A 26,010-nucleotide genomic window follows, 5' to 3' on the forward strand; every position below is an offset into this window, starting at 1 on the left:
GGACAAGTGGAGAGATTCAAAGTCGCGCGAGCGATAAGCGATAACAACTGTTATCGGAAGAATGGTTATTCCGTGATTGGGAACTGCGGCCCGTTGATTTGCTTCAACCTCGTCTCTCCTGTACTATTGCGACGGCAACCTCCAATTCCGCCTCCATTTACCCCCGGCCGTATTGGTATTGAATTAGCCAATCCACCTATCTACCGCCCTGATCCTTTTTCTCGGGTCCCTCTCCGCAATCGAATTACAAGCACAACCCCGCGCCCGACCGCGATCATGGTTCACAAAGTGCTCTTCTGGAGCGGCTTCGGTACGTACATATCTTTCCCCGGAGTTCAACTTATTACAAGAGCATGCCTCTTGATAACATGATTGTTCAATTTATTTGCATGGCCATTGGAACTAACCGCGTTGATCCCGCAGGCATTGCCGTCCGCCTCTGGCAACTCGGTATCGAGATGCGTCCGATCCTCGCCAAGGAATCCCTCTGGGTCTACCCTCTTTTTGCTGGCGTTGGTGGAAGCTTTGGCTACTGGCTCCAGGGTGTTGAGAGCAGACAATTGAAGATGCTTGCACAGCGCCGCGAGGCCATTCTCGAGAAGCGTCGGCGGCGGGATGAGAAACCTGAGGGTGGTGTCTTGGCTGCTGCATCATAAAGCAAAGAGCTATTATGATTGAGATGGTCACATTGTGTATGCGTTTTTCTATTTGTACCAAAATTCAACCGGTTTGATATCAGCATTCGGGTCTTCGCATTTAGTGGACAATTCTTGCCACAGATGCATTGACATCTCTTATATTTTTGATCTATTCTTCTAAATCCTGGATAAGAACAGTCTTCAATTTGCCTATCTCGTTTTTAATCTCACGGGGTATAAATCCCGAAGTAGAACGTTTCCAAGGTTGATATCGACCCATCCATCATGTCTGAGGCGTCATGAGTCAGCAAGGAGTGGGTGCCCGGCGGGCAGGCTCCCCGGGGTCGAGTACATCATCAACTCGCTCCCGTAAACTCCTCCTAATACTCCCCTCGTCATTCATTATTTTTTTCCTGTTTGTTCCCTCTGTAACTTAATCGAGCTCCCCGGTAATTCTCGGGTCTTTTGTTTCTCTTCATCGCGATGCTTATCGTCTGTCTTTGAGGAACAGTCCGATGCCGAGACTCCGTGGCATAGATGGATAACCGCGGCTCCTTTTTCTTCTTTTTGCTGGTGTTCTACCTCATACTCAGTTCCCAGTCTCGACCGCCATTGATCGATGAAGACCGGGCACGGCAACGTGAACTTGAGCATGAGCGACAGGTCCTTCGGCTTTTGAATGGCTCAAAATTGGGTGACTTTGATCCGCCCGCCAATCGATGGCTTCCTTTCTCGGGATTAAGGGGAAATGATAGCTATGCTTGGGACCTTTTCCCTCAGGCCAAAGATCTGGCTCGCCATCAGTTACAATCGGCCGTCTCAAATGCCGGATTGGAACCTCCGGATGGTCTAGAAGATCCCACCGTGTCGCCCACGTTGAACCTGACCAAGCTCCTGCTTCCAGTATATCGCAACTCGACCGGAAAGCTTCGGGGGGACTGGGTTCGGAAAACTGAGGGTACTGATCGCCGTGAACCTCTGAACACCACTGCCATCGCTGAAGAACACGAATACTTCACTCATGAATTCAGCCATAATATCACTGGCAACGCGGGCACATTTTACTTCGATCTTGAAGAGGGTGGTGGCGAAGAGCTTCAGATGGGCGATGGACTTTTGAGAGAGATGCGAGCCAGTTTGATGGTTGAAAGTGAGGACTTCTGGGGAAGTACCTGGTACATCTCGTTGTTTGGTGTGCACTTCCCAGACACCGGAAGTATCATTTTGACTACTTCTAGCGAGAAATTTGGCGGGGTCTTCTCGTTACCGCATTTCATGCTATCTTCTGACACTTACACACTCTCCCATGAGCTTCTTCTCCAGTCGCTGACGGACACGATCTCGGGGAAGCAAAATCGACCCCCTACACTGTTTCCCTGGGCTTCTCTGGCGGGGACAGAGCAGATGGAATTCCCTGCGCCTAAATGTGAACATATCATCTACTTGCAGCAGCATCCAGTCATTATTGGGGATGCCCCTGCTGACCGGTTGTTATTGGAGCGTATGGAGCAAGAGCTCAGATATCCTATGGGGGCCCCAATCCCAGATCCTCCCCTTATGGTCATGTCTGCTGTTGTCTTCTCCCCAGACTGCGGGTACATACTTCAGACGAAAGGAACCCCCGAGTTCCCTCCTTCTGATTCGCTCTATGTGACTGGGCCTAAGCATGAAGAGTACAGTAAATATGCAGCTCGTCTCATTTTCGTTGTTTCTGGTGTTTTTGTTGCACAGATCACCCTACTTCTCCGACAGATCAAAGAGGCTTCGACGCCTTCTACCCGGAGTCGGATCAGCTTCTACACCATCGCATTGATGGCGCTCGGCGATGCATTTGTTTTAACATTCATTGTTTTGGAACTATACGAGGCAGTATCTTTCTTGGTTCTAGCCACTGCGTCATTTTTGGCGTTCCTGTCTGTGAGTTATATCGGAATGAAGTTCATGATGGAAATATGGGCCGTGCAAGAGCCAGAAAGAAGAGAGCAAGATCGTCCACCAAATACATCAGCTCCAATTACTCGCCCTGAAACTTTGCCTTTGCCCACCACTACCCCGACAGTGCGGGACTCGGGTGCCACCCCAATTATCTTGTCGCCTGACCAAGATGCCCCCGAAGATGAGATGGATTCCCCACCGCCACCCACCCGAACCACTCCCCCAACGCCAAGGCAAATCCGCAGTGATGTAGGAACAATGTATGCACGGTTCTATCTTGCGCTGTTTGGTATGCTCATCCTGTCAATCTGGGCTTTCCTCCTGCCGAGGCGCCTCGGCTCAATCTACACCCGATTCTTGGCTGCAATTTATCTCTCCTTCTGGGTTCCACAGATATACCGAAACGTGATGCGAAATTGCCGCAAGGCCCTTCGATGGGACTTTGTTGCTGGCCAGAGTGTTCTCCGCCTCTTCCCATTCCTGTACTTTCTCACGGCACGGGGAAATGTGTTGTTTATCCGCCCCGACTATACAAGCGCATTCATCATGACTGGATGGATGTGGCTTCAAGCTTGGATGTTGGTCAGCCAGGACGTTCTCGGGCCACGCTTCTTTGTGCCTCGTGGCTGGGCGCCTCATGCATACGATTACCATCCAACGTTGCGCGATTTATCCGGTGCGGACGAAGATCTCGAAGCTGGTGGTGGCGTTTTGTCGATCGCATCCCTGCGGGGCGATGAACGAGATCTGGTCAGTGACTCCAAGGATGACGATAAGCAGCAGAAAGACCGCAAGAAGGCCGTGTTCGACTGTGCGATATGCATGCAGGATATCGAGGTGCCTGTCCTTCCGGCGCTTTCTGCCTCTGGTGGAAGTAGCGTCACCGATGGAGCCTCGAGTATCTTGAGTCGCCGGTTGTACATGGTCACTCCTTGTCGTCATATCTTCCACACTGCCTGTCTAGAAAGCTGGATGAGACTTCGTCTCCAGTGTCCGATATGCCGTGATTCCATACCTCCTGTATAGCTTCTGCTGTAATGCTTTTCATACATGATATCATCCCCCTGTACACGGACTTGCTGCATTACAATGTTGAGATTTGCATGATCTAGCCCTGGATACACATCACCTGGACATATGAACCATGATCTCTCTACAAGGAAATAAACCAAGCCATTCATATGTACAAAAATCTTGTTGAACAGTATATCAATCCGTTTACGGATCGACGAATCTAAACGCTCTCGTTGAAGGAAATCGGTCACATACATGACAATATGACATCACACTTGAAGAAAAAGAAATTCACCACGTCCAGCAGGCAGCATTTATAAACCACGAATCACAATCAGTCTTTACACTCTTCAAATCTAAGCATCGATAGTCTCTTTGTAGGCAGCCTCATCGAGCAACGCATCGAGCTCAGCAACATCAGCGACCTCAATTTCAGCGATCCATCCCTCACCCTCGGGGCTCTCGTTGATGGTCTTTGCCTTATCCTCGAGGATGCTGTTACCCTTGATAACCTTGCCGGCAACAGGGGAGAGGACATCGGAGGCGGACTTGACGGACTCGACGGCGCCGACGGGCTCACCGGCAACGACCTCGAGGTCTACCTCGGGCAGCTCGACGTAGACGACATCACCCAAGGAGTGGGCGGCGTATTCAGTGATGCCGATCTTGGCTGTAGACAGCGTAGGTCAGTTATCTCGTTGCTCCATATTCTGTATACCATGGAAGGCCATATGGGTTGAATGGGTCGAAGGTAGGTGCATGGGACCAATTGATCGGGATGGTAGTAAACTAACCAGTCTTGCCGCCATCGGCCAGCTCAATCCATTCGTGCGACTCTGTGTACTTCTTCAGCTGGGCTATAATTGCGAATTGGCGCGCGGTTAGTAAAATGTGACATCATGAAGCTCCAGGAAGCATGTTTGACGGGTTGTGGTGTGTCAGCGCCGGTCCAGGGGTCTTATAAACCGTCCTGAACAGCGTTTGACAGCACTGGGGGGCTCGTTGTACTCACAGAGAGGGCTCTGAGAGAAGCTCCTGGTTCCCCGCGGGAAACGGAAAGCAGGCGAAACCTGGCAGGCGGAGGCAAGAGGCTTCTGGGTAAGAACCCTGGAAGCAAAGGGGCGGAAGGCACGAGCGATAGAGGACATTTTGAGGTATATAGGAAAGGAATTGGAAGTGTGGAAAGTAAAATAGGAAGAGGGGAGAGTTTAAGTAGAAGGGAAAGAAGGTGATGCCCTTCTCCGGCGGAGTTTCCCCGATAACGAAATGCCAAGATCGCTGATAAGCAACGCGCTAACCTCGTCGGATTTTGCTGGCTTTAAATGGCATTGCCCCATTACAGTCTCTAGTACGCGCCACCCCTCGATGCCATGTTGTACGAACTAATTGCCATTGTAAGTTTTTGATTTCAATGGAACTGTCATATTGACTTTAAAAATATGTCTGGATTCACTAACCGCTCTGGTAACAGGTCCGCCCGGGCAGCCTCAACGAGGTGCGAGAGTACGTCTGAATCAACACTTTCGCTCCATCTAAACCAATCGAATACTAATATACATATTTACTACAGAATCGCCCGTAACGCCGGTACTCAGGTCATTCGTTCCGGCGGCGTCGTTCGCGGCTATACCAACTGGGGCTCCTTCCGCCTGCCCAGGGTCACAACAAAGCATCAGGCCCGATACACGGAAGGTCACCACTTCATCATGCGCTTCGACTCCTCCGGCTCTGTTCAGTCATCTATCCGCCGTACTCTCGGTCTTGACCCGCGTATGATCAACTTCTCCGTGGTCAAACTGGGCGACAAGCTTGAGGAGATCAAGGATATCCAGGGCAAGGTCGAGTGGAACAACGTTTCCACCATTACTGAACAGATTTAATTGATGCAATTTTTTTGGACGAAAGTCTGATTTGTTGATATCAGATTTGAAAGCGTGGATTTGGATTTCAGCACTTTGCTTCTTGTTCTTTGTATTATTATGGCACAGGCATTGGGAACTGCCACTTGAGCCTATCATCACAATCGGCGCATATTGTACAAAATACCAGTTTGATCTACAAGTCTATTTTGTGGCTGTTACTACAATTCGTGTTCTCTACGCCCCTCGGTCCTCGGTCCTCCATGAAAGATGGAACGGCATGGCAAGCAAATCGTGCAACCGATAGGAACACTCAACATATGTCTCCCTATTTCGATTTATATCGATCAAGATTCAGCGCCTTATCGCCGTCATTGTTCGATTTGTATAGACCCTAGTAAAATACTCAGCCAAAATGCATTTCCTTTACCCGATGAATCCCGAAGACCGAATTCAGATTAAGCATCCTATTGATATATACATAGACAACCGATTTATGCAGAAATTATGCAATTACTTTGTTCAAAACTATCCCATTTTGAATGTCCACGATCATAGGGCTGTAGTTACGTGTGATTCAAATTGACAAGCCGAGGCACCGGCTAGTCCCGTCTCTTGGTCCGGGGTACCAATCCCATACATCCATTATCAAATCCACCACCTCTCGTCACTACAGTACCATCCTACAGGTTTCTCTTTAAATAGCACCAGACTGTACAAAGCCTGGTTCATTAGCCCCAAATCTCATATACCACAATTGCGGGGAGGATCATCAAATCCAGGGGCGGCTATTGTTTATCGGACTGCCATCCGCCTGCAAAACAATTCACTTTATCGTGACAAGCAAGTGCTTCGCGCATTTTGTATCTTTTGGAGGGGAAAGAAATTTAGACCAGAACGCCTTTTGCCTCTTTCACGCTATGTCTCCGCAACGCGGGGCCTTGGACAATGATGGCGAGCTAATGTCCCCGCATTCTTTTATTGAGTTGATGGCGCTTCAACGACTCGAAGATACCTTGATCTCGCATTCCGACACCACTAAGTCAGAAAAGATTGAGCGGTTCCGCTCGCTAGCAACACCTTACAATCCTGGGCAGGGAACACGCTCGTTCGGCGGACATGTCTACGCCCAATCAGCCTATGCGGCGTCCAAGACCGTCGGCCAGGGGTTTGTGATTCACGTAAGATGCTACACATAAATTGTCCCGAGACTCAGACTGACGTACCGGCAGGATATGACAGGCACATTCATCCTAGGAGGACGGCTCGACACACCATACGTGTACACAGTGCGACATCTCCGCGATGGGTTCATGTACAGCACACGAGCCGTCGATGCACGTCAAGCAGGCAGAATCTGCTTTTCGTGTATATGCTCCTTCAAGCGTGATGAGAAGCAGCATCCCTTCCAGCACCAGCCGACATCGGCACAAACGCGCTTCAATTCAATCCTTTCGGCAAAACGGCCAGAAGATCAGTCTCCTAGTCCCAGTGTGGACGCAGAATGGTGGATCGATGCTGTGCGGCAGGGAAATATCTCTGAGCACGATTTTCCTGGTCTGGACGTGCGCAAGACCGACATGAAGGATTACAACATCTCCGAGGATATCAAGCAGCATCCTGAGCGGTATCGCCAGCTAACACAGTACCGGCTCAAAGGATCACCAGACGAGGATCCTACTGCGAGCTTGGCGCAGATCCGGGAGAGGGAAGAGAAGGGGGAATATGATAACTTGTATGCGTGTGCGCATATGTATTCCAGTGACAAGAACTCGCTTCTTCTGATTCCGCGCGCGCTAGGGATCAAACATTGGGCTGAGATGGCGAGTCTTACGCTTACGGTTATCGTGCATCAGCATGGGGACGCTCTGCGGATGGTTGATTGGGAGAGAATTGACAATAACGACGTTAGCGGTGTGAGCGAGCTGCCTATGAAGTGGTTCGTGCAGGAGGGGTGGACACCTCGGGCTGGGGAGAATAGGGCGACGCATGAAAGTCATCTTTGGAGCCCTGATGGGACGCTGGTGGCGACATCATTGCAGGATAGTATGTTGCGCTTGAGGAAGCTGAAGGTTGCAAACTTGTGATTTATAAAGGCTCTTCATATATACATACATAAGTAGCTTATAGACTAGATGGTCGCACGGAGGGGCCTATGGCAACAAGATCAATTGCTGGAAATAATTCCTGCCATGTTTATACCTATGTGTAGAAACTGACATCGCAGTGGTGGTAATATAGTTGTAACATTTCTGCAGCCTATTGGCCATCGAATGATATCAATATATACATAGTCAGCCTATTCCCAAAAGAAAAAGGCAGTATTGTTGAAAATATGCGATTATAATGCTCACAAGAAGAAGGGTATTAAAATATGATACACGCTAGAACAAAAGACGAGAAAATCAAATATCCTCTCCGGATATATTAGCATGCTTGAAGTACTTCATACCAACCCATGCGACAACAACCCAAACCCAAGACATGACAGCTGTGAGGATGATAAGTGCAGGATAATAGCCGACAATCGGCAAAGTAGGATCATCTTCCAACTCAGGCGGCGCATAGGGCGTCTCCCCGACATCCCAAGCCCAACTCCAAACCCCAAAGCAACTTCCAATGCCCACAACAAATACCAACCACGTCACAATCAGTATAATCCAGCCCCACCACTCTGTCTCAGAGTAATCCACGTCCACATCGGGACTGCTCTTCATCTCAACCGGGTGTGTGACCAGTGGCGAGGATTTGTGTCGGTGGACGGGTAGGTATGCCGGTTCGGGCTGAGGTTGGAGCGAGTAGAACGAGCCTGAGCCGGAAGATGGTGGGGAGATGTGTAAACCAGTTGCGGAGCCGATCTTGGGGCTGGCACCTGTGCCGGCCCCCGTATGATTTGAATTCGAGTGGAGATGAGGGAAGGAAATGAGGTCCTCGTCGTCAGTAGCTGGTTCTTGGAGGTTATGCTGCGCAATGCCCTGGCGTCGCCGACTTATTGAGGGCCGGATGGGTTTCTGGGTATTTGCCGCGTGGAACCAGGCCGGCTGTTGAGTATCGTCGCGGTCGAAGGCCTCGCTCTCGCGCGACGAGTATCTTGTAGGCCCATTATCGGAGGGGTTTTGATCTGTTGGTTTTATAGCCGCTTGTAGGTTGGCGGCAGGGAGGCGGCTGGGTTCTGCGCGGAGGGCTTCAAGGGCTTCGGCGGCTTTGGCGGTGGCTCTTTTGTCGCGTGATTCGAGCCTGGTGCCTAACAATGCAGTCTTTCGGAGGGAGCCACGGCGGCGGCGCGTTCGGTGTTGTGCGAGAGCAGCAGACATTGCCCGGCTGCTGGTTGTTCCTCCTTTGCCTGTGCTCTGCGGCATACCGGAGTGGAGGTCTTCGTCGCCATCGTGGTCCATGTTTCGGTCCAGGGAGGTCTGTGCCTGGTTCACGCGAAGAAAGGAAAGTCTCGAGAGGAGGGAGCCCGAAATGTTTCGTTTGTGGCCACTACTTGAGCTGGTTGATCGCGTGCGAGGAGATGGTTCGTGGACCGCCAAGTCCGCGATTCTTTCATCATCGTCCATTGCGAGTGGAACCGGGAGCTGGGACATCAGCTCGATCAATCGTGGGTAAAACCCATGAACTGTCTATGATTGTCTTTTTGGTATTTTTGTTCGCATTGCAAATGTCTTACCTGCATGGGTAAGACCGTAACTACCTAAAGAAGGGTCATTGTAGCCTGCAATATCAGGCAGGCATCGATGAAACTGCACAGGTGTATATTGCAATACCACTTGGGCAGCACTGGCATAACGCCCTTAAATAGCGTTGAATTATGTCTCTAAGGCGAATATAAAATGATTTGTATAATATTGTTGTCATATCAACTCCCTTGATATACTTCCCCTTGGTCCTAGAGTGAATGAGTAGAACTTACAATGTTTAACTACCTAGCTCATACACCCAGATAATTTTAATCATTCAATCCAGTTGGCTTGGGATAATCTGAGACATTGCCTTATATGATGTCTTTTCCCTTCTCCCTTCTTCCCTGTTATAACCAGAAGATGAAATAACAAAACGCCTAAAATGAAATTCTTGTGAATGTATACCTACATATCCATATATAGCTGTATACTTAGTAGCTGTATACTTAGTAAATGAGCCTCCTGACTTCCAGCCTAGGTACAAGGGAAAAGGTGGGAATATGTGCATTGCCTATTGCATCTAAAACATGCCATATATCTCATTGTCACACTGCATACACATGCAGCGAGAAAAGAGCTGCAGTTTACCAATCAACGATACAATGAATAATAACAATGAAGCTGGTTTGACTTCAAATGCCCCGCAGAGCATAACACAGCATGTTCAGTTTCACCTAGGAGCCTATGAGGATATCATGCAACTTTCTGCTTTGTACATCATACATGATATACATGTAAAAAAGAAAGGAAATACTATCGGTAACGAGTTTAAGGAAAAGGCAAAATGCAGTAGCAAAAGGCAAATTGGTATCTGGGCTAGAACGCCAGCAAGAGAGATACTTAGGAAAAAGATCAGTGTTCGCATATTCCCAGAAAATTCATCACAGCATATACGGATACTCGCAGACCAGGTCAACCGAGAAATCCACGGCCCATAAAAATCATTTGAGCGGAAATGAGTATCAAGGCGAGCCTAAGGAAAGACAGGAAAGCAAATCTGATACAACACATACACGAATGATAAAACAGCTAAAAGAAAACAAGATGGCAACAGTCCAAATACGCGGGTGAAGAGTAGGGAGGTCGCTTTTTATTCGGAGGCGTGCAAAGCCAAAAGTCCAAGAACCCTTGATCACAAGGCACGCTTCAAGAAAAGAGAAAAAAAGGAATAAATAAAGAAAAACCGAATCAACGTAGTGGACGTGGGGTATGGCTGCGCAACACACAAATTCCGTTTCAGACAAAAGCAACTTGCTCGCTTGAAAATCCACTCAATTTAAGTAAAAGAAAGAAAATATCAACGGTGAGGGGGAATTGTAGAAGGGTGCTATGGAAAGAAACACAGAAGGGATGTTAAATAAACTTAGTTCTGTGAGCAAATGCCCAAAGTGTCGCATGTGAGCAAACCGACTGGAGACAGGTCATAAACCGAGCTACGCCTGGTAGCCTCCGTTGAAGTTGTTGGACTGGTCCCAGTTGCCGGACGGGGACATGGGCTGGCCACGGCCATAGCCCCCGGCATTACCTGCCTGGGCGTAGCCCTGGCCAGCCATGGCAGGTCCATTGAAGTTGTTGGGTTGTTGATCCCAGCCTCGACCAGCAGGGGCAGGACCTATTTCTACCAGTAAGCAAATGCCAAGAGAGAATGAGGAATACTAGGCCTACCTTGATTCATGGGATTTGCGGGACCACCGTATTGAGGGAAGAAACCAACAGGGCTGTTGTTGAAGGGGGCAGCATTGCCTTGCTGGGGAGAGAAGTTGTCGAACTGGCCGGTAGGAGGGCGATCCTTACCCCACTGCGATAGTCAGTAAACATAAGCCTAGGCTTCCTAAACTAGCAATAACTTACACTGCATTTCAGAGGTCGGCCGTTGACGTTGTAACCGTTCAGTTGGCAGATCGCAGAGGCAGCATTTTCGTGCGAATCCATCTTCACGAATGCAAAGCCACGATCGGCCTGGAGTCGAGTTTCAAGGACATAGCCGAAATTCTGGAACAGGGGAACCAAGTCGTTCTGGGTGGTATACGGGGTGAGGTTGCCCACATAGCAAGTAGTCTGCCACTGGGGAGTCTGTTGAGCAACCATATCGTAGCTCTGAATACCATGGGTTGGGAAGTGGTGGTGTCCGAAAGGAGTAGTAGGCGTCATTCCCATAGCAACCAGGGCCTGCTGCTGGGAGATTGAAGGCTGACCCTTCTGGTTGGCCCAATTGCAACGGATGGCACGAGAGCCAAGCCATTCACCATCCATCGAGTTGAGGGCCTTGTCTGCCTCTGCGCGATCGCGGAAAGCAACAAAGCCGTATCCACGGGAGCGACCAGTCTTCATATCCCACATCACACGTGCTTCGGATACTGAACCGAAAGCAGAGAATGCTTGAGTCAGCACCTCATCGTTGACTTCATTGCTCAAGTCGCCGACAAAGATATGGAAGTGGTTAGAAGTATCCTCCTTGCTCGTGCTGTTGGACTGGTACGCCCAGTTGACACGAATTTCCTGCAATAATTAGACACAGTCACGCGGTACCTATAACAAGAGAAAACCTACCGATTGGTGGATTCGGCGACCATTCAGGGTTTGCATGGCCCTCTCGGCCGCACCTGGGTCGTCAAACTCAACGAAACCGTAGTTGTGGCCCTTGGTGGTGAATTGTCCCTGTGGCGAGTAAAATAGTCAGCTACCAATACTTTATCAAGGACTGAACAAAGAGCATATACATCACAGATAACAGCTCTAGGGGCCATTACTGTAACTCAGGGGGAGGGGTGCTGATATGCAGGGGGGTGCCTGTCAGGAGAACTTACATTCTTGTCAGGAATGATCTTCACGCTGACCACGTGGCCAGTGGTTTCAAAGATTTGCTTTAGGATGTCCTCAGTGACCCTCGGATCTAGCCCACCCACATACAGGGCTCTCTTGTTTGGTTCAGGAGCCGCTCGGCGGACATATCCACCAGCACTTGTTGGGGACATCATAGCGACTCCAGACATGGGAGAGGTCATGGCGGTAGGAATCGGGTTGGTATTTTGGGGAATGATCACAGGAGGGCGCGGGGGCGGGGGCATGTGGGACTGGTTGCCCTGGCCGTTGCCCTGAGGAGTATCGTACTGTTGATTTTGACCGACAGTGGACTGAGGCGCGGGAGGGAGAGAAGACGGAGCCGAGGCTTGAGCGTTTTCGGCCATTGTGATTGCTTTTTGAAAAGATACGGATATATCCCAAAGGCGATCAGAAGAAGTGATTGATGCGGAAGTTGGAGTTAAATGTCAGACTGGGAGAGCCCAGTGCTAGGTGTGTCAAATTCAGAATTTGAGACAATGCAGAGCGTCGCTGAAAGCCACAATCGCAAATAAGACTGGGAAAATATATGTGGTATAGGAGGCAGCGGAGACCAAGGTGGAAAAAGTCCAATAAGAAAGACCCTAAGATGGAGAAACAAAGAGCACCGGGTATAAACAGTGCTGGTAAAAGAGACACCGAAATGAAACCTAGGTGGTGGTTTGGGGGAATTTTTTTTTTGTTTTCAATGAAGCTCCAGTAGAATAACTAGGGAAGTGTTTCTGTGGCCTGATAAAGCTGCGGTCGGAGATTGTTTGAAACGATACAAAGCGCGTTGGGAGGTAGAATGCCCAACAAAACGAGGCTGAGAAAGCTCAAAGAAAATCAAAGCATGCAAATCCCTTTACGGGGAAAGCCAAACAGGAAAGAAAAGAGAAAAGGAAAAAAAAGGGAGGAAAAAAAAAAGAAGTTGAGGATAGAAAGAAAAAAGAACTGAACAGCAAAGTAAAGGGAGGAAGTTAACCGCTAGGGGTGGGGGGGAGGACACTTTACCCCAATAGGTTTAGTCACTTTTTTCCCAAATTCTTACCTTCTCCTTCTCCTTCTCTTTGAATTGTAATTCTTATATTCACTCACCTCTTCACCATGGCCTATACAAGTTATTCAAATCCTGACTCACTCACTGAGCTTTCAAGCATAATAGAGCGGACAGTAAGCGTTGAATCTGTAACATTGTTCTTGGCATCTCTGACAGCTTCTAGCTTATTGATACTAGTCGTTTGTTCCGCAAATCTGGTTCTATGCCATCGAGAATCCACCTACAACGATCCATCCCCTTGTATCACGATAGTTTCCAAAATGCCCTAGATAACCTATCAGAGCAAATTGTGAGTACAAATCATCTCAAATAGATTAATATTTGCTTTTTTTTTAAAAAAAAAAAACTCCTTTTTTATTCTTTTCTTTTTCTAACACTTTACAGTTCATCGCCAAAGCCTTTTTGGAAAGGGATTATGAGGCTCTCAAGGCCACTAGCGCCGCTCCTCAGCCCATTGAAGATGTGGCAATGAGCGATGTGAATCAAAAGATTGAACCCGATGATCAACCTCCCTTGACTGAGAAAGTCGAAATGGACACAGAGCTTGAACCTACCATGCCTAAATCGGAAGCGGCTATTTCGAGCCAATCAGTTCCGGCCGAGATCAAGCCCGACACCCAATCGGGCGATGATGTAGTTGTCAAAAAAGAAGGCGACAATGCTGTTCCCGATCAATCATTCCCCGGACCTAATGAAGATCTCACCTTTGATTCAGTCCTCAATGACACTGGAGGCACAAATGATTTTGGTCTTAGCTTAGACTTCAACGATGATGACATGGGTAATCAAGCGTTCCTATCTGGGTCGAATTTTACAGCTCCTGTCGCTACTAGTGCGGACAGGTTAAGCACCCAACCTGGGAATACTTCAGATGTCCCTGCTGGCGGTGGTGCATTTGATATGGAGTTACAGAAGACAGAGGGGAACGACAGCACTTTCCTAGGACAGGGTAACTCCGGGGAGGATTTCATGGGGCCCGCTGAATCAAACTTCGACGATTTGTTCATGGACACTGATAATTTCGGGGAGAATGGCGGGGACTTCAACCAGCTGGAGGGGGACAGCCTGATGAATGTTAATGAGCTAGATGATAATTGGTTCAACTGATGAAAATGAAGGGGCATGAGATCTACAGGATGAGAACAATGGCCAGGGGAACTTTGGGAGTATACTAGATCTGTATGTGTTCGGATCTGGAGTGGTACTAAAGCATTCGTGAACTGCAATATTTTGTTACTCAGGTTCAAGGCTCCTGACTGGGTAGATTCTGTGGAACATCACTGAATCATTTAGTAGCCAGTAGTTCCAGACAAGTAGTTCCAGACAAGTAGTTCCAGACAAGTAGTTCCAGACAAGTAGTTCCAGACAAGTAGTTCCAGACAAGTAGTTCCAGACAAGTAATTCCAAACAAGTCTAGAAGTATGGTTCGAATAGAGAATCAATGTCTCTGGGTAGAAAAAGGCGTAAGTTCTCACAAGTACAGAGTGCTTTCAAAGATGAAACCATAATCCAGGCCCACAGCTTGGCAGCTTCCAAGGGCAAGCGGTAACACAGAGCTGTGAGGACCGCTAAAAAGGAGAGTCGGAACGTTTCTCTGTACCTGGAAGGATTTCTCCCTTTTGGGGCTTTAATAGATTATATAAGTGACGTAGGTTGATCCCTGGAGAAAGAGGAAATTGTTTCCCGAAATAGATCTTAAGTCTAGGCAAAGTGTGGCTGATGATGTCATATATGAAGATGGTAATGTCGTCACGCTATATAGTTAATGTCTACTCCCCCATAGGTGATAGTGACGAACTACAACTGATCACCTTCTTTAGGGTCTATCTTCCGAACCATTCACATCCATGAACACTCTACTGGTAGCCCTATAGTAAGGTATACAGATATGAAGATAAGGCTCCAATTCTACAACATACATATATACAGATCAAAGTGTGAATACAATTACCCCCGCATCTCCTCTCTCTCTCTCTCTCAAGGCCAAGATAGGGGCGTTAGCCAAAGGAAGTTATAGGCCGTGTGATCCGACTTCTAGACCCAAAAATGCATTTCTCCACAAATACCGAACCAAACCCGTAAGAAACGTATGGCTCGGATCGCCGGATATGAGAGGGCTCCTCTTTTTTTTCCCCCCAGATTTTTCAATGGTGTTGTCATCGAGTTAATCTCTTTTTCTTTTTTATGTTTTCCGTAGATATTCCTTTTAGTTTAAGTAGTTACACCTTTGTATACGGAACTTTTTACCCATATTACTACCAGATTCAAATCATATATTAAGGGAGGAAAAAAAAGAAAAGAGAACCACAATTACCTTGGCAGCCAATCCTACACGTCGAAAAGAGAGATCTGCATAATGATCGGAGTGGACTTGTGAAGTCAGCACACCCCCGAGAATTCCATCTTCCTACAGTCTCCTTGCTTGAAGGGATTCAAGGGATCAGAATAACATCGCACAAGATTAAAGATCGAAGGTATGTTAAAGTCTGTCCTGCACATTCCCTGCACTTTGTATTCCCTTTTCACCGTTTGAGCCCTTCCAAGATTGCCCAGTTTGGCAACATAATACCTATGCAGACAGAGTTGGGATTCTCCGGAATGCCCAAGAAGACAATATCACGATGATGGGTGCTAATATCCTCCCTCTACCAGCGCAGTTATCTTCGCGATCAGCCTCCAGCAACCCCACCCCGCCCTCGGAGTTCACAGGACCTCCGTCACTAGGAGTATCAATCTCCAATCTCATCACACGGTCGGCTCGTACCGTGTGTATCGAAAACGAGAGGCACTTCCCGCGGAGTCGTCGGGACTCAATCTTCAAAAAGCTGGCGGGTCCACGTGAAAACGCAAAGCGATTCCTTCGCTTGCGGTCGTCGGGAATTCAAACACATTCGCAACGTCCTAGGGTACGACCAGTTTCGGAAATTATATTGTCGCCGACATCGGCCAACTTGGAGGACGAGATGCGATCGGATTCGTCATCTACCGAGGTGCTGCCTCGCCCAGTTTCCGAACACACTTTGACTCCCGATACTACCCCTCCATTCACTCCCTTGCGAAATGAGAAAATCGTAGCTACGGGGAGTGGCATTTCTGTCGGCATTGCCCTCACCGAACCCGTTCTTTACTTGCAGGGCTATGATCAACAAGACCCAAGCAGTAAAAAGTCCGCAATTCTGCGGGGACAAATGCATTTGAAGGTTACCAAATGTGTCAAGATCAAGAAGATCTCAATCTGCTTCCGTGGTCATGCCCAGACAGATTGGCCAGATGGTATGAAGCTACATAAAAAATTTATACCTCCAACACGCTGACATTGTTTAGGTATCCCCCCTAAGAAGATTCACTTCCATGACAAGAAGGATCTCTTCACACATGGTGTGGTCTATTTCAACCACGGTGACACTGCGCTCATGCAGAATGATTATGGCGCACATTACTATCAGCATGCCAAACCGATATCATCTGTACCGGGAAAGGAGGGGGTGACAATGACAACCCGAGAACTATTTTCAAATCGCAATTCCGCCGCCACACTTGCCTTGCCAACCACTAGGGATGTTAAACGTCTTTCTCTCCAAGCCAACCGTGGGCATTCACGCAGCTTCAGCAAGAACGAACCACCAACTTCCCAACCCCAACCCCAGCGCAATTACCGCATGTTCCCTGTAGGTGATTATTTATACAGTTTCGAATTCCCAATCGATGGATCATTACCAGAGACGATCAATACGGATCTGGGGTTTGTGAAGTACGACCTGGAAGCAATGGTGGAGCGGTCAGGCGCATTTCGACCCAATCTCCTCGGTGCCATGGAAGTCCCCGTGATTCGTACCCCTGCCGAGGGTTCACTGGAGCAAGTCGAGCCAATTGCGATTTCGCGGAACTGGGAAGACCAGCTTCACTATGACATCGTCATCTCGGGGAAGTCCTTCCCGCTAGGCTCGCAAATCCCGATTGCGTTCAAGTTGACCCCACTCGCGAAAGTAGAGTGCCACCGAATCAAGGTCTATGTGACGGAGAATATACAGCATTGGACGGCAGATAAGAGTGTGCACCGGTTGCAACCAGCAAAGAAGGTGTTGCTTTTCGAAAAACGAGCAGACTCGTCCAGTGTGAGCACGTACCCCGGCAGCTCCATGCGTGTTACAGCAGGGGGCGGCATTGATTGGGACCACCGTGCTGCTGCCGCAAGGGGGCAGGAGATTGTGGATCGAAATCGGACGAATCTGCTAGGCAATCTCTCTAATGATTCTGGCGTTGGTCCAACTGAGATGGAATTCAATGTGCAACTGCCAAGTTGCCATGAAATGAAGGGCCGGGACGAGAGTCAGCGGTTGCATTTCGATACCACATACGAGAATATTCAGATCAACCACTGGATCAAAGTAGGTCGAACCTCTTCCTCCTTTCTTCATGTCATAGTGATACTAACCGATCGGCGCAGATTGTCCTCCGTCTATCAAAGGTTGATGAAAGAGACCCCACAAAACGAAGACACTTTGAAATCTCCATAGACTCTCCATTCCACATCCTCTCCTGCAAGGCCACCCAGGCCAACATCTACCTACCCGCCTACACAAGTCCAGCCGAAGAACCCGCTCCCCCGGCCCAAGAATTTGAATGCGGATGCCCCGGAGCATCCCTCGCACCCCGAGAGCAGGTCATCGCCCCGGCGATATCTGATCGGGAAGACAGCAACCCCGCACTAGCAACCGTTGCCCGCCGTGGCTCAACGGGCCACAACTTCTCTCGCAGTTTCACGAATGACTCTGGCGGTCTCGCCCGACCGCCACAAGCGCACCTTGCTACGCCACCAAACGACCGCAACATAATCATTCCACCTCGCCCAATGCATCTCCTCCGCGCGCCGTCCTACGCGCCCCCAGCTTTCGATGAAGTCCCTCCCGCGCCACCCCTTGTCACCCCACCTCCAGAATATAATAGCATAGTCGGGGACGACCGAGAGGCCGTTCTCGAGGATTATTTCTCCCGTTTATCTTTCTATGAAGAAAACGAGGATGATGACCGCGGCCGTGGCCGCGTTGACGTACCCCTTACGCCGGGTGGACGCGTGAACCGCAGCATGGATGTCCCCCGCGAATGGGTGCGAATCGAAGACTATTTCCAGTAATATGGCCTCTTTTGAGTCCTTCTTGAAAAAGCAACGAGTTATCACGAGGTCTGAATCATGAATTTACGCTACTGTTCATATCGGGATTGGTGTTGGGCACAATGTTTTCCAGCGATGCTATCTATTCTTTAGATCTGAGTCTGAATCTAAGTCCGGCTCTTGTTATTCTTCTTCTCCGTCTCCTTCTCTCAGGTGTTACATTTGGTATTATTTTCTTTCCGTTCCACAGAACTTTGTTTATGATTGATGCAGGATCGGCTTTCCTTTTCGGTTGTTAATACTGGACTTTTTATGATTGGGGACAAAGGACGAAATTGGTCATTTATCAGACATCTTATATGGACACATGTAGTAGACTGAACTATGATCAAGTATTGAACTATTGAAATAAGAACCATCGTAAAAGAACTTCCAAGGGGAGTAGCCCTTTACTCCCTCCAGGGACCTCGGGAGATAAGAATTGATGTGTCAGCGATAAGGTGTGCCCAGCCCTGTGGGTAGTGGACCCTTCTCTGGGAGCGCATCGAACTGCCTTCCCCGGTTTAGCCCTCCCCACATTAGTCTGCTTCTGCAACAGTCACGGCTTTTTCTTCTTTCTTTCCTTTGTCTCTTTTATTAAGCACCTAGACTTCGCTCAAATCATCGCGAAATACAGAGCTAGATTCTACAGGGTCTTTTGGCGTACTTCGGAGCCTTTGAGACGGACTGCGCTGATTGGCTCACACTTAAGTGAACAGGTGAGTTAGCATACGCGCTATAGATGGACTGGCAAAAGCAAAGAATGAACAATTCTGACTATATTCAGTGAGCACAACGCGGCTCTGGCTCATCCTCGACAACCCCATTCTTCAAAACATCCGATTCTTGCATCCGGAGATTTATCCACCATACAGACCTCCAAACTGTCATTATGGCTGTTGAAGTCGTACCTCTCACCGAGGCAGATATTCCCGGTGCTATTGAAGTAATTCAGCATGCATTTGCAGACGATCCTTATTTCAAGTGGGTCTTTGATTCATCCAAGGTACGTTGCGTGTTGAGAGACAGCTACCAAAAACAGAAACAAGGCATCCATCTACTCCTAAACACCAGACTAACATACATCTCTCTCGTGACGCGGTCAAATTGGCCGGCAGTTACATCTTCTGAGGGATAACTCCACGTATAGTTCAACAAGAAAAGAAACCACGATTCCCTCGCAGCACGGTGTCATTGGGGAATCAAGAACGCACTATTCCACGTCGCAAAAGAAGCTCAATGTGCCGACTCCAAATCCGACAGCCCCCCAACTTCAAATCCAATCCTCGGCGTGTCATGCTGGCTAGCGCCCCACCCGCCCACGGAACCAGAGAGCTGGTACTCCTGGTTCCAATCATGGACCCTATCATTCAGCCAGTTGCTCAACAACATTCGCTACTTTGGCCGCGGCGGGCTCCGCACGAACAGGTACTGGATCTGGAAAGAGCGGCAGGCCGAGGCGCAGGCTGCTATCTGGGATGATCCGCGCGGTTACTATTTCTGTAACATTGTTGCCGTTAGCCCCAAGGCGCAGGGTATGGGCATTGGAAAGTTGTTGTTTGAGGCTGTTACAAAAAGGGCGGATGCTGAGGGGGTCAAGTGCTATCTCGAGAGCTCAAAGAGCGTGCCCAATGTGGCCATCTATGAGCGTATGGGCTTTCACATGAGTAAGGAGATGGAGTGTCGGGATGGAGTGGATGCGTGCATGGTATGTACATTGTACTTGTGTGGTGTTTGGTCCCGGGTCCGGGATTCGTTTGGGTTGTTGCTAATTTTGATTGTTGATAGTTGTACTGCATGGTCCGGGATCCGAGGGCAGAGTGATTTTGTTGCTTTGGCTTTTATGACTTGAGATGTTTGGGCCATATTATGATTTTAGTTCCTGACCGAATCGTGAGTACGTCATGAATCCGCAAAGATATTCAAAGAAATGTGAACAGATGTCCTTTAATCAAAGGATTTCACATATCTAGCAACGAACTACTCCGTACGGGGCAAATCTTTCCTGGTAATCTTAACTCCGGCCCCGTTGTAAACCAGCCCCAACGATCAGATCCATCCCACCCTAATCCACAAACGGGTCAAGAGGCTCCAATCCTATCAAATCTAATTTTCGCGGCAATGGAATACCATGATGATCTGTGAGATGCACTTCCACACAAATCCATCCGTTTGCAACAATGCAACCCAGGAAATGACCCATCAATTCTTCAATCGGATCTTTCTCCACGCTAGGATGCTTGCATGCTGATCTGTTTATATTGCTGCACCTAGACAAGAGGGGCAGTAGTCCCTGTATCCACATTTTAAGCTTATCCAGTCGTGTTCAAGGTAATATGCTTAAGTTCTAACGGCCTGGTTTCCCGGGAAATATGCGACCATCCCAGGTTCTGGGAGATGTTTCAGATCCAGTCTAGTTTGAATATTGCCGGACTGATTAGTACCTTCCTTGGAAATTCACTCGCTACACCCAGGCTCGTGCGTTGATCGATGATATATATATCTAATACGTAGAAGGAACGCCTAGATTTGATCGACATTGGATCACAGCAAAGGGCCTGGGGACGACGCTTTTGGACTCGGATAAGGTCATTACCTTTACTATCTTTTTGAGCTGTGCGTACTCCTCCTAGGGCTTACCCATACCTTAGATATGCTGACTTTACTTTAGTTGCTTTTAATCGTCATCATGTTTCTCCTTCTACTACGAAAATTATGGATCCGACGACGAAGATCAGACACGGAAAAGGCTTCCACTTCCTCAGCTACGTCCCAAAAGCATGAATTCGAAGAAGAACCACATCTACCTGGAACACACCACGACGAAACAGACCAGATCGTCAATCATTTAGCCGCCCTTGCAGCTACCGTGAGCAATACATCAAGCAACAGCGCCTCATCACCGACTGCTGCCCCCATATCAGAGCCCCAACTAGCAGCACCTATACGTGAACTAGAAGAACTAGAAGAAGAATCATTCTATCATCTTCGCAGTTTAATAACAGTGTCCTGCTTGCCGCAACATATCCCAGGCCATACACCAACACACTCGGCATCAACACTAGGGTCCAACTCCGGGAAACGCAAAAGTCAAATATTTGATCGGAAGAGAGCCTCGTCGATTCTGAGTTTACATCTTAATGATCTACCGAGTTTGCCGTTTCCCTCGAAAGGGAAGGTCTCGTGCAAGCCTTGTCCGAGGTATAGTCCTCTTCCTCCGCCGTTTGTGCCGAAGAGGCTTGCTATTCGGCCTGAGGTGCGTTTCTAGGCTCGGGGTTAGGTAAAAGGTGGATTGTTTGGGCTGTTTTACATGGGCGTGGGGCTTTGTTTTTGTACTCTTGTTCTATGATATCCAAGGTGGATATATTGTCTATCTCCTATTCTTTCATGTTTATGTACTGCTACTGGCTTCCAAGGTTGTTTGTTTTAATGTTGTTATCAATCAAAGGCTATACTTGGAAAAATCCATTTCGGAAAGCCTTTTTCTGCTTTGTCTTGCCGTCAACCTGTAAAACTGCCAAGGTAGCTAAACAGAATGATATCTGAGGAGACCACTGAAAAGATATCACAAGGCTGCTCATACGGCTGACTATTCTTGTCCCTGGCTATGCGTGAAAAAGTCATTCTAATCTCGACATGTATTGTACATCTCAGAGTAACCACAATATGTCTACTTTGTACTATTTTCCATTGTTGGCCGCATCTCTATGGCTTATTATTGTCATTCTAGCTACAACATATAACAGCGAGAGGGCACATCGTTAAAAGGACATCCAAAAGGACATGGCCTAAGTGGCCCACTATTCTTGTCTTGTTACATACTATGTACCTCGGCATTGATAATGACCACAGCGTATGATTATATGCCTACAACATATGTAGATAGATATTTATGCGATTTGGAATGCGGTATGCCCTGTAGTGTTACGGTCAATGCTTCGCCTAAAATGTTCTCCACACCACAGCTATACTCTATATTTATCTGCCGTGTTTTACGAAAGAAAAGGTAATATCATCTCCAGGCGCATGATCTGCAGGGTATCCCGGCAGCCGCTAGCCTTGGAAAGTTGTTCGCCCACACTAACACACAAAACACATGAAATGCCCACACACACCTTAAACCCCCTGCATGAAACAAGTCGAACTCCACTCTCACGGAGCTAACTCGCGAAAATGGAGCAGATCGTCGGGCCTTCCAAGGCTAACGACTCGGCGTTCACATCCAAGCAATAACGTCCCGGCATTTATCTTTGGTCATGGGATTTTTTTTAATAGTGTACTTGGCTCAGTGGATAAGTGTACTCCGTTCATAGAAGCAAATCCCGGTACTTGGCGATACTTGCTATACTAACGTGATTGGTTGCCTAGAAAGTTGCCAAATGGGATGGGAATGACTATGGACACCCGGTTTCTACTAGTAATGCTCGCCCGCTAAACTACATATGTTATATACAATCCAAAAACCGAAATTAATGGCCTTCAAATAAAATTTGGTAGTCTTTTATATCGGAATAAAGGCATTCCGAATGTGGATCCAAGCTTTGTTATGTTGGCTCCATAAGGGTCTATGTTGTACCTCCGTGTTTTGATGATTCTATACCTACAATGAAACCACGTCTTGCTTACGACCAAGCCTGGAAAAGAGGGACGATTATCTACAAACGCTGGTATAAGTATCTCGAGGAAGATGACCCCTTTAATGCAGTTGGCCGCTTTCTTGCAACGCATTTTTATCCTCGGGAATGGTGCGAGTTTGATATCTTCCCGTTAGGTGGATTCAATGTCTGCTTTCAGATGGTATTTACCGATAGTACCACCGCTATTATCAGGTTTCCATTCCCTGGTATTATCATGTTTCCCGAAGAGAAAGTCCACAATGAAGTCAGGGTCATGCAGTTCATTTTGGAGCAAAGCCAAGAATCACAAAAAATTTCGATTCCGGTGCCTTCTATCTCTCACTGGGAACAGAAGAAAGAGAGTCCCGCAAACCTAGGTCCTTTTATCATCATGGAATATATCGAGCACAAACAGAGTATCTGCAGGCTTCTTGAGGGTCCCGAATCAGATCCAACCGTCCGTCCAGTTCTAAATCTCAACCTCAACATAGTCAGGCTGAGAGACCTTTACAGAAAATTGGCCAAAATCGTTCTTGCGCTGTCTATTATTACTCTCAATAAGATAGGGTCTATTGGGCTTGACCCAGAAAATAAGACATGGAAGGTGTTGAAACGGCCCTTATCATATTCTATGAATGAGGTCGTGCAACTGGGAACAGTACCTCGATCGAAAATACCGAATAGCACATACTCTGAATCATCGTCGTACTTTGACGCACTGGCGGAACTGCAGCTTTCACACCTTATAAGTCAACGGAACGATTCTATTGACTCGGAGGATGACTGCCGGCGAAAATTTGTGGCGCGACTTCTCTTCCGAAGACTCATTCGAGATCAGAAATTGAGAGAGAAATGGTTACATCATGAGACTGGCCCATTTCCAATCTGGTGTGATGACTTTCGACCAGAGAATGTTCTTGTCGATGAAGCTGAGAATATTATTGGAGTGGTAGACTGGGAGTTTACATATACTGCCCCTGTCGAATTTTCCCATGCACCGCCTTGGTGGCTTCTTCTCGAAAAGCCGGAATATTGGTCTAAAGGCCTCGACGACTGGTGTTTACAATACGATAAGCGACTTGAAACATTTCTTCAAGCCATGAACGATTGCGAGAATGAGGCAATCCACGCCGGTCAACTTATGGAGACTCAGCGTCTCTCTGGCCCAATGCGAGATAGTTGGGAGAGCGGCAACTTTTGGATTATGTATGCCGCACGAAATAATTTTTCATTCGACTCGATCTATTGGCAGAAAATTGACCGGCGATTCTTTGGACCGACTCAGAGCTCTGACCCTGACAATTTCTGGAAGGAGAGGCTTCATCTCTTGACACCCAAAGAAAAGGACTACATAGATGAATGTGTAAAGCTGAAGTTTGAAGAGATGGACACGAGACCTCTTGCTTGGGACCCGGATGAGTATACTCGAGCATACGAGGACGAGTGGGTGGAATGATTGCTTGGTTGTTCTAGGAGGTTTTCACGTTGTACTCAAGAAGAACCTATGTGCTAGCAATGATCCACAACATGCCAAGACACTATCCTTCTACCACTGATTGGAATAGGGCGGCTAAGGATCGTAGGTTGCAATGATATGTTTCGGTTGTGCTGAGCTTTACCAGTATGTGAGGAATTATTGCGTGTCGTATGAATCACGCCGGCGCTTCTGTTTGGGTGTTTAGACATGCTGACGAAACTGTATCCTACCCCGCGACACACCTTGATGCTGATGCATCTATACGATTGGGGGTCGTTTAAATTCAATGAGATATATTTTTTGAGATATGGCTACCCTACCTACCTCTAGAGGCATATCCAGATATATGAATCATGGTTCAGGTTTAGTAGAGTTTCTTGCTTTACAACATAGCGAGGTTTGTATGGTATGTCTTACAAACTGATAATCTACACCGTTTATGTATGTAAGGTATTAGCATATAACGTTGTAGGCGGGCTCATCTCCGTGCTAGACAAGACAACTGATGTTCAATAATATTCGGATCCGGCAGCGGCGGAACCTGAAACCAGACGTTTCAGCTAGTTCAGATTGGTAGAAGTGCCGGGATTCGCCCCCACTGCCACTAAATCCCTTAGTTCCATTATTCATTCTCGATCTTGACTGCGGTACGTATCTTGAGCACGAGCCTCCCGGGGTCCTGGAAGGGGTGTGGGTATGTAACCGGTTGTGGCTTCGGGACTCCACCCTGTAACTTGATTCACACACAAGCTGTCAAAGCCGCTGATACTGGGCTTTTGTTTTTGGCTCTTATGTCGAGCTTGACCATATTTCTCGGATCACAGGACGCTGGAACTGATATTACGCCCTAATAAGGTTCACATCGGGAGACATATTATCCACAGTGTAAAACGTGGAGTCGCAAATGAGTGAAAGCACGTGGTTCCGGATTAGAACCGGGTGATTAAGCTGCAGATGCTGGTCTTTTCGGAAACCAATCAATTGTTACCTCCTTGACCCTTTGGGGTTATCCTCTCCTTAAATTCTACTTGCCGGGGCACAACCTTCGGTATATGCACAAGACCTAGTCTAATTGAAGAGAATTCTACAAGATCATAAAAGATCTCAGCCCCAGCCGTAGAAATAGATTACTGTTTCGTCAAAAAAAAAAAGGGTCCAATTAAAACTATCCAGCGATAACATATGACCCGTTATATCAACGAATCGCATGGTTTCCGACGCAACTGAGTTGTCGCCACAATATCCGATAGGAGAACAAATCAAGTAGGAACAAGTACGGAGTACTTGGTATGCGCAACCTGTTTTATCTTATTCTATTTAGGTATTGATATTCAGGTATGCCGACTCGATCAGGTTTTCTAGGCCACTAGGCCATACCGGTCTAGATGCGGAAAACTTTTTCCTTAAAAGGATGAGACCCCTGTCGGTGGCTCAATCGTGGAAATGATACTCCGTAGATATGTTGCCAGTGTGACTATTATGACTACCAAGCTCCGAGCACCAGCCTCGTCCGTGATTATCCGCGCCCCGGGCGTTGGACTATTGAGCTATGGTATTTATGAACATGTGAAAAAAGAACAAGCCACGTTAGTTAAGCTGGAACGCTTTGTATATGACTTCTATATATTTAGGCTATACAGAGTCATGATATATATTGTAGGCTTGGTAAATAAAGCCACAAAAATAAAATAAAGAAGTATATTATATACAAACCACTTTGGATCTTGGCCTAGTTCCCATAGATCATTATCCGTGC

At 47.7% G+C, this 26,010-nt stretch overlaps 11 protein-coding genes across 11 annotated transcripts; 8 read left to right on the plus strand and 3 right to left on the minus strand.

The window, feature by feature from the left end:
- Positions 1 to 276: 276 nt before the first annotated feature.
- Positions 277 to 656, plus strand: PGRI_025010 (putative NADH-ubiquinone oxidoreductase 14 kDa subunit; the record flags this gene model as incomplete). The annotated part of the gene is made up of 2 exons (XM_040790214.1): positions 277 to 310; positions 424 to 656. 2 exons carry the CDS (start codon positions 277 to 279, stop codon positions 654 to 656), a joined length of 267 nt encoding a protein of 88 aa, XP_040647167.1.
- A 519-nt stretch (positions 657 to 1,175) lies between these two features.
- On the plus strand, positions 1,176 to 3,599 carry dscA (ubiquitin-protein ligase dscA; the record flags this gene model as incomplete). The annotated part of the gene is made up of 1 exon (XM_040790215.1): positions 1,176 to 3,599. One exon carries the CDS (start codon positions 1,176 to 1,178, stop codon positions 3,597 to 3,599), a length of 2,424 nt encoding a protein of 807 aa, XP_040647168.1.
- A 344-nt stretch (positions 3,600 to 3,943) lies between these two features.
- Positions 3,944 to 4,735, minus strand: PGRI_025030 (glycine decarboxylase subunit H; the record flags this gene model as incomplete). Its single annotated transcript, XM_040790216.1, has 3 exons — positions 3,944 to 4,257; positions 4,382 to 4,444; positions 4,600 to 4,735. The coding sequence occupies 3 exons, from the start codon at positions 4,733 to 4,735 to the stop codon at positions 3,944 to 3,946; spliced, it is 513 nt and encodes a 170-aa protein (XP_040647169.1).
- A 222-nt stretch (positions 4,736 to 4,957) lies between these two features.
- On the plus strand, positions 4,958 to 5,467 carry PGRI_025040 (mitochondrial 37S ribosomal protein bS6m; the record flags this gene model as incomplete). The annotated part of the gene is made up of 3 exons (XM_040790217.1): positions 4,958 to 4,981; positions 5,059 to 5,090; positions 5,158 to 5,467. The coding sequence occupies 3 exons, from the start codon at positions 4,958 to 4,960 to the stop codon at positions 5,465 to 5,467; spliced, it is 366 nt and encodes a 121-aa protein (XP_040647170.1).
- An 899-nt stretch (positions 5,468 to 6,366) lies between these two features.
- Positions 6,367 to 7,533, plus strand: PGRI_025050 (acyl-CoA thioesterase; the record flags this gene model as incomplete). The annotated part of the gene is made up of 2 exons (XM_040790218.1): positions 6,367 to 6,627; positions 6,679 to 7,533. The coding sequence occupies 2 exons, from the start codon at positions 6,367 to 6,369 to the stop codon at positions 7,531 to 7,533; spliced, it is 1,116 nt and encodes a 371-aa protein (XP_040647171.1).
- A 318-nt stretch (positions 7,534 to 7,851) lies between these two features.
- PGRI_025060 (PIG-Y family protein) lies at positions 7,852 to 9,006 on the minus strand (the record flags this gene model as incomplete). The annotated part of the gene is made up of 1 exon (XM_040790219.1): positions 7,852 to 9,006. The coding sequence occupies one exon, from the start codon at positions 9,004 to 9,006 to the stop codon at positions 7,852 to 7,854; it is 1,155 nt and encodes a 384-aa protein (XP_040647172.1).
- Positions 9,007 to 10,562: 1,556 nt separating this feature from the next.
- On the minus strand, positions 10,563 to 12,317 carry PGRI_025070 (uncharacterized protein; the record flags this gene model as incomplete). The annotated part of the gene is made up of 5 exons (XM_040790220.1): positions 10,563 to 10,741; positions 10,795 to 10,927; positions 10,981 to 11,628; positions 11,680 to 11,787; positions 11,937 to 12,317. The coding sequence occupies 5 exons, from the start codon at positions 12,315 to 12,317 to the stop codon at positions 10,563 to 10,565; spliced, it is 1,449 nt and encodes a 482-aa protein (XP_040647173.1).
- A 739-nt stretch (positions 12,318 to 13,056) lies between these two features.
- Positions 13,057 to 14,116, plus strand: PGRI_025080 (uncharacterized protein; the record flags this gene model as incomplete). The annotated part of the gene is made up of 3 exons (XM_040790221.1): positions 13,057 to 13,122; positions 13,173 to 13,298; positions 13,394 to 14,116. The coding sequence occupies 3 exons, from the start codon at positions 13,057 to 13,059 to the stop codon at positions 14,114 to 14,116; spliced, it is 915 nt and encodes a 304-aa protein (XP_040647174.1).
- A 1,514-nt stretch (positions 14,117 to 15,630) lies between these two features.
- PGRI_025090 (arrestin C-terminal domain-containing protein) lies at positions 15,631 to 18,143 on the plus strand (the record flags this gene model as incomplete). The annotated part of the gene is made up of 3 exons (XM_040790222.1): positions 15,631 to 16,282; positions 16,334 to 17,397; positions 17,457 to 18,143. 3 exons carry the CDS (start codon positions 15,631 to 15,633, stop codon positions 18,141 to 18,143), a joined length of 2,403 nt encoding a protein of 800 aa, XP_040647175.1.
- A 910-nt stretch (positions 18,144 to 19,053) lies between these two features.
- On the plus strand, positions 19,054 to 19,985 carry PGRI_025100 (GNAT family N-acetyltransferase; the record flags this gene model as incomplete). The annotated part of the gene is made up of 3 exons (XM_040790223.1): positions 19,054 to 19,167; positions 19,312 to 19,869; positions 19,950 to 19,985. The coding sequence occupies 3 exons, from the start codon at positions 19,054 to 19,056 to the stop codon at positions 19,983 to 19,985; spliced, it is 708 nt and encodes a 235-aa protein (XP_040647176.1).
- Positions 19,986 to 22,766: 2,781 nt separating this feature from the next.
- PGRI_025110 (Aminoglycoside phosphotransferase) lies at positions 22,767 to 24,233 on the plus strand (the record flags this gene model as incomplete). The annotated part of the gene is made up of 1 exon (XM_040790224.1): positions 22,767 to 24,233. The coding sequence occupies one exon, from the start codon at positions 22,767 to 22,769 to the stop codon at positions 24,231 to 24,233; it is 1,467 nt and encodes a 488-aa protein (XP_040647177.1).
- Positions 24,234 to 26,010: the final 1,777 nt, after the last annotated feature.

Source organism: Penicillium griseofulvum (assembly GCF_001561935.1).
Source record: "Penicillium griseofulvum strain PG3 chromosome Unknown contig_80, whole genome shotgun sequence".
Classification (NCBI taxonomy): Eukaryota; Fungi; Ascomycota; class Eurotiomycetes; order Eurotiales; family Aspergillaceae; genus Penicillium; species Penicillium griseofulvum.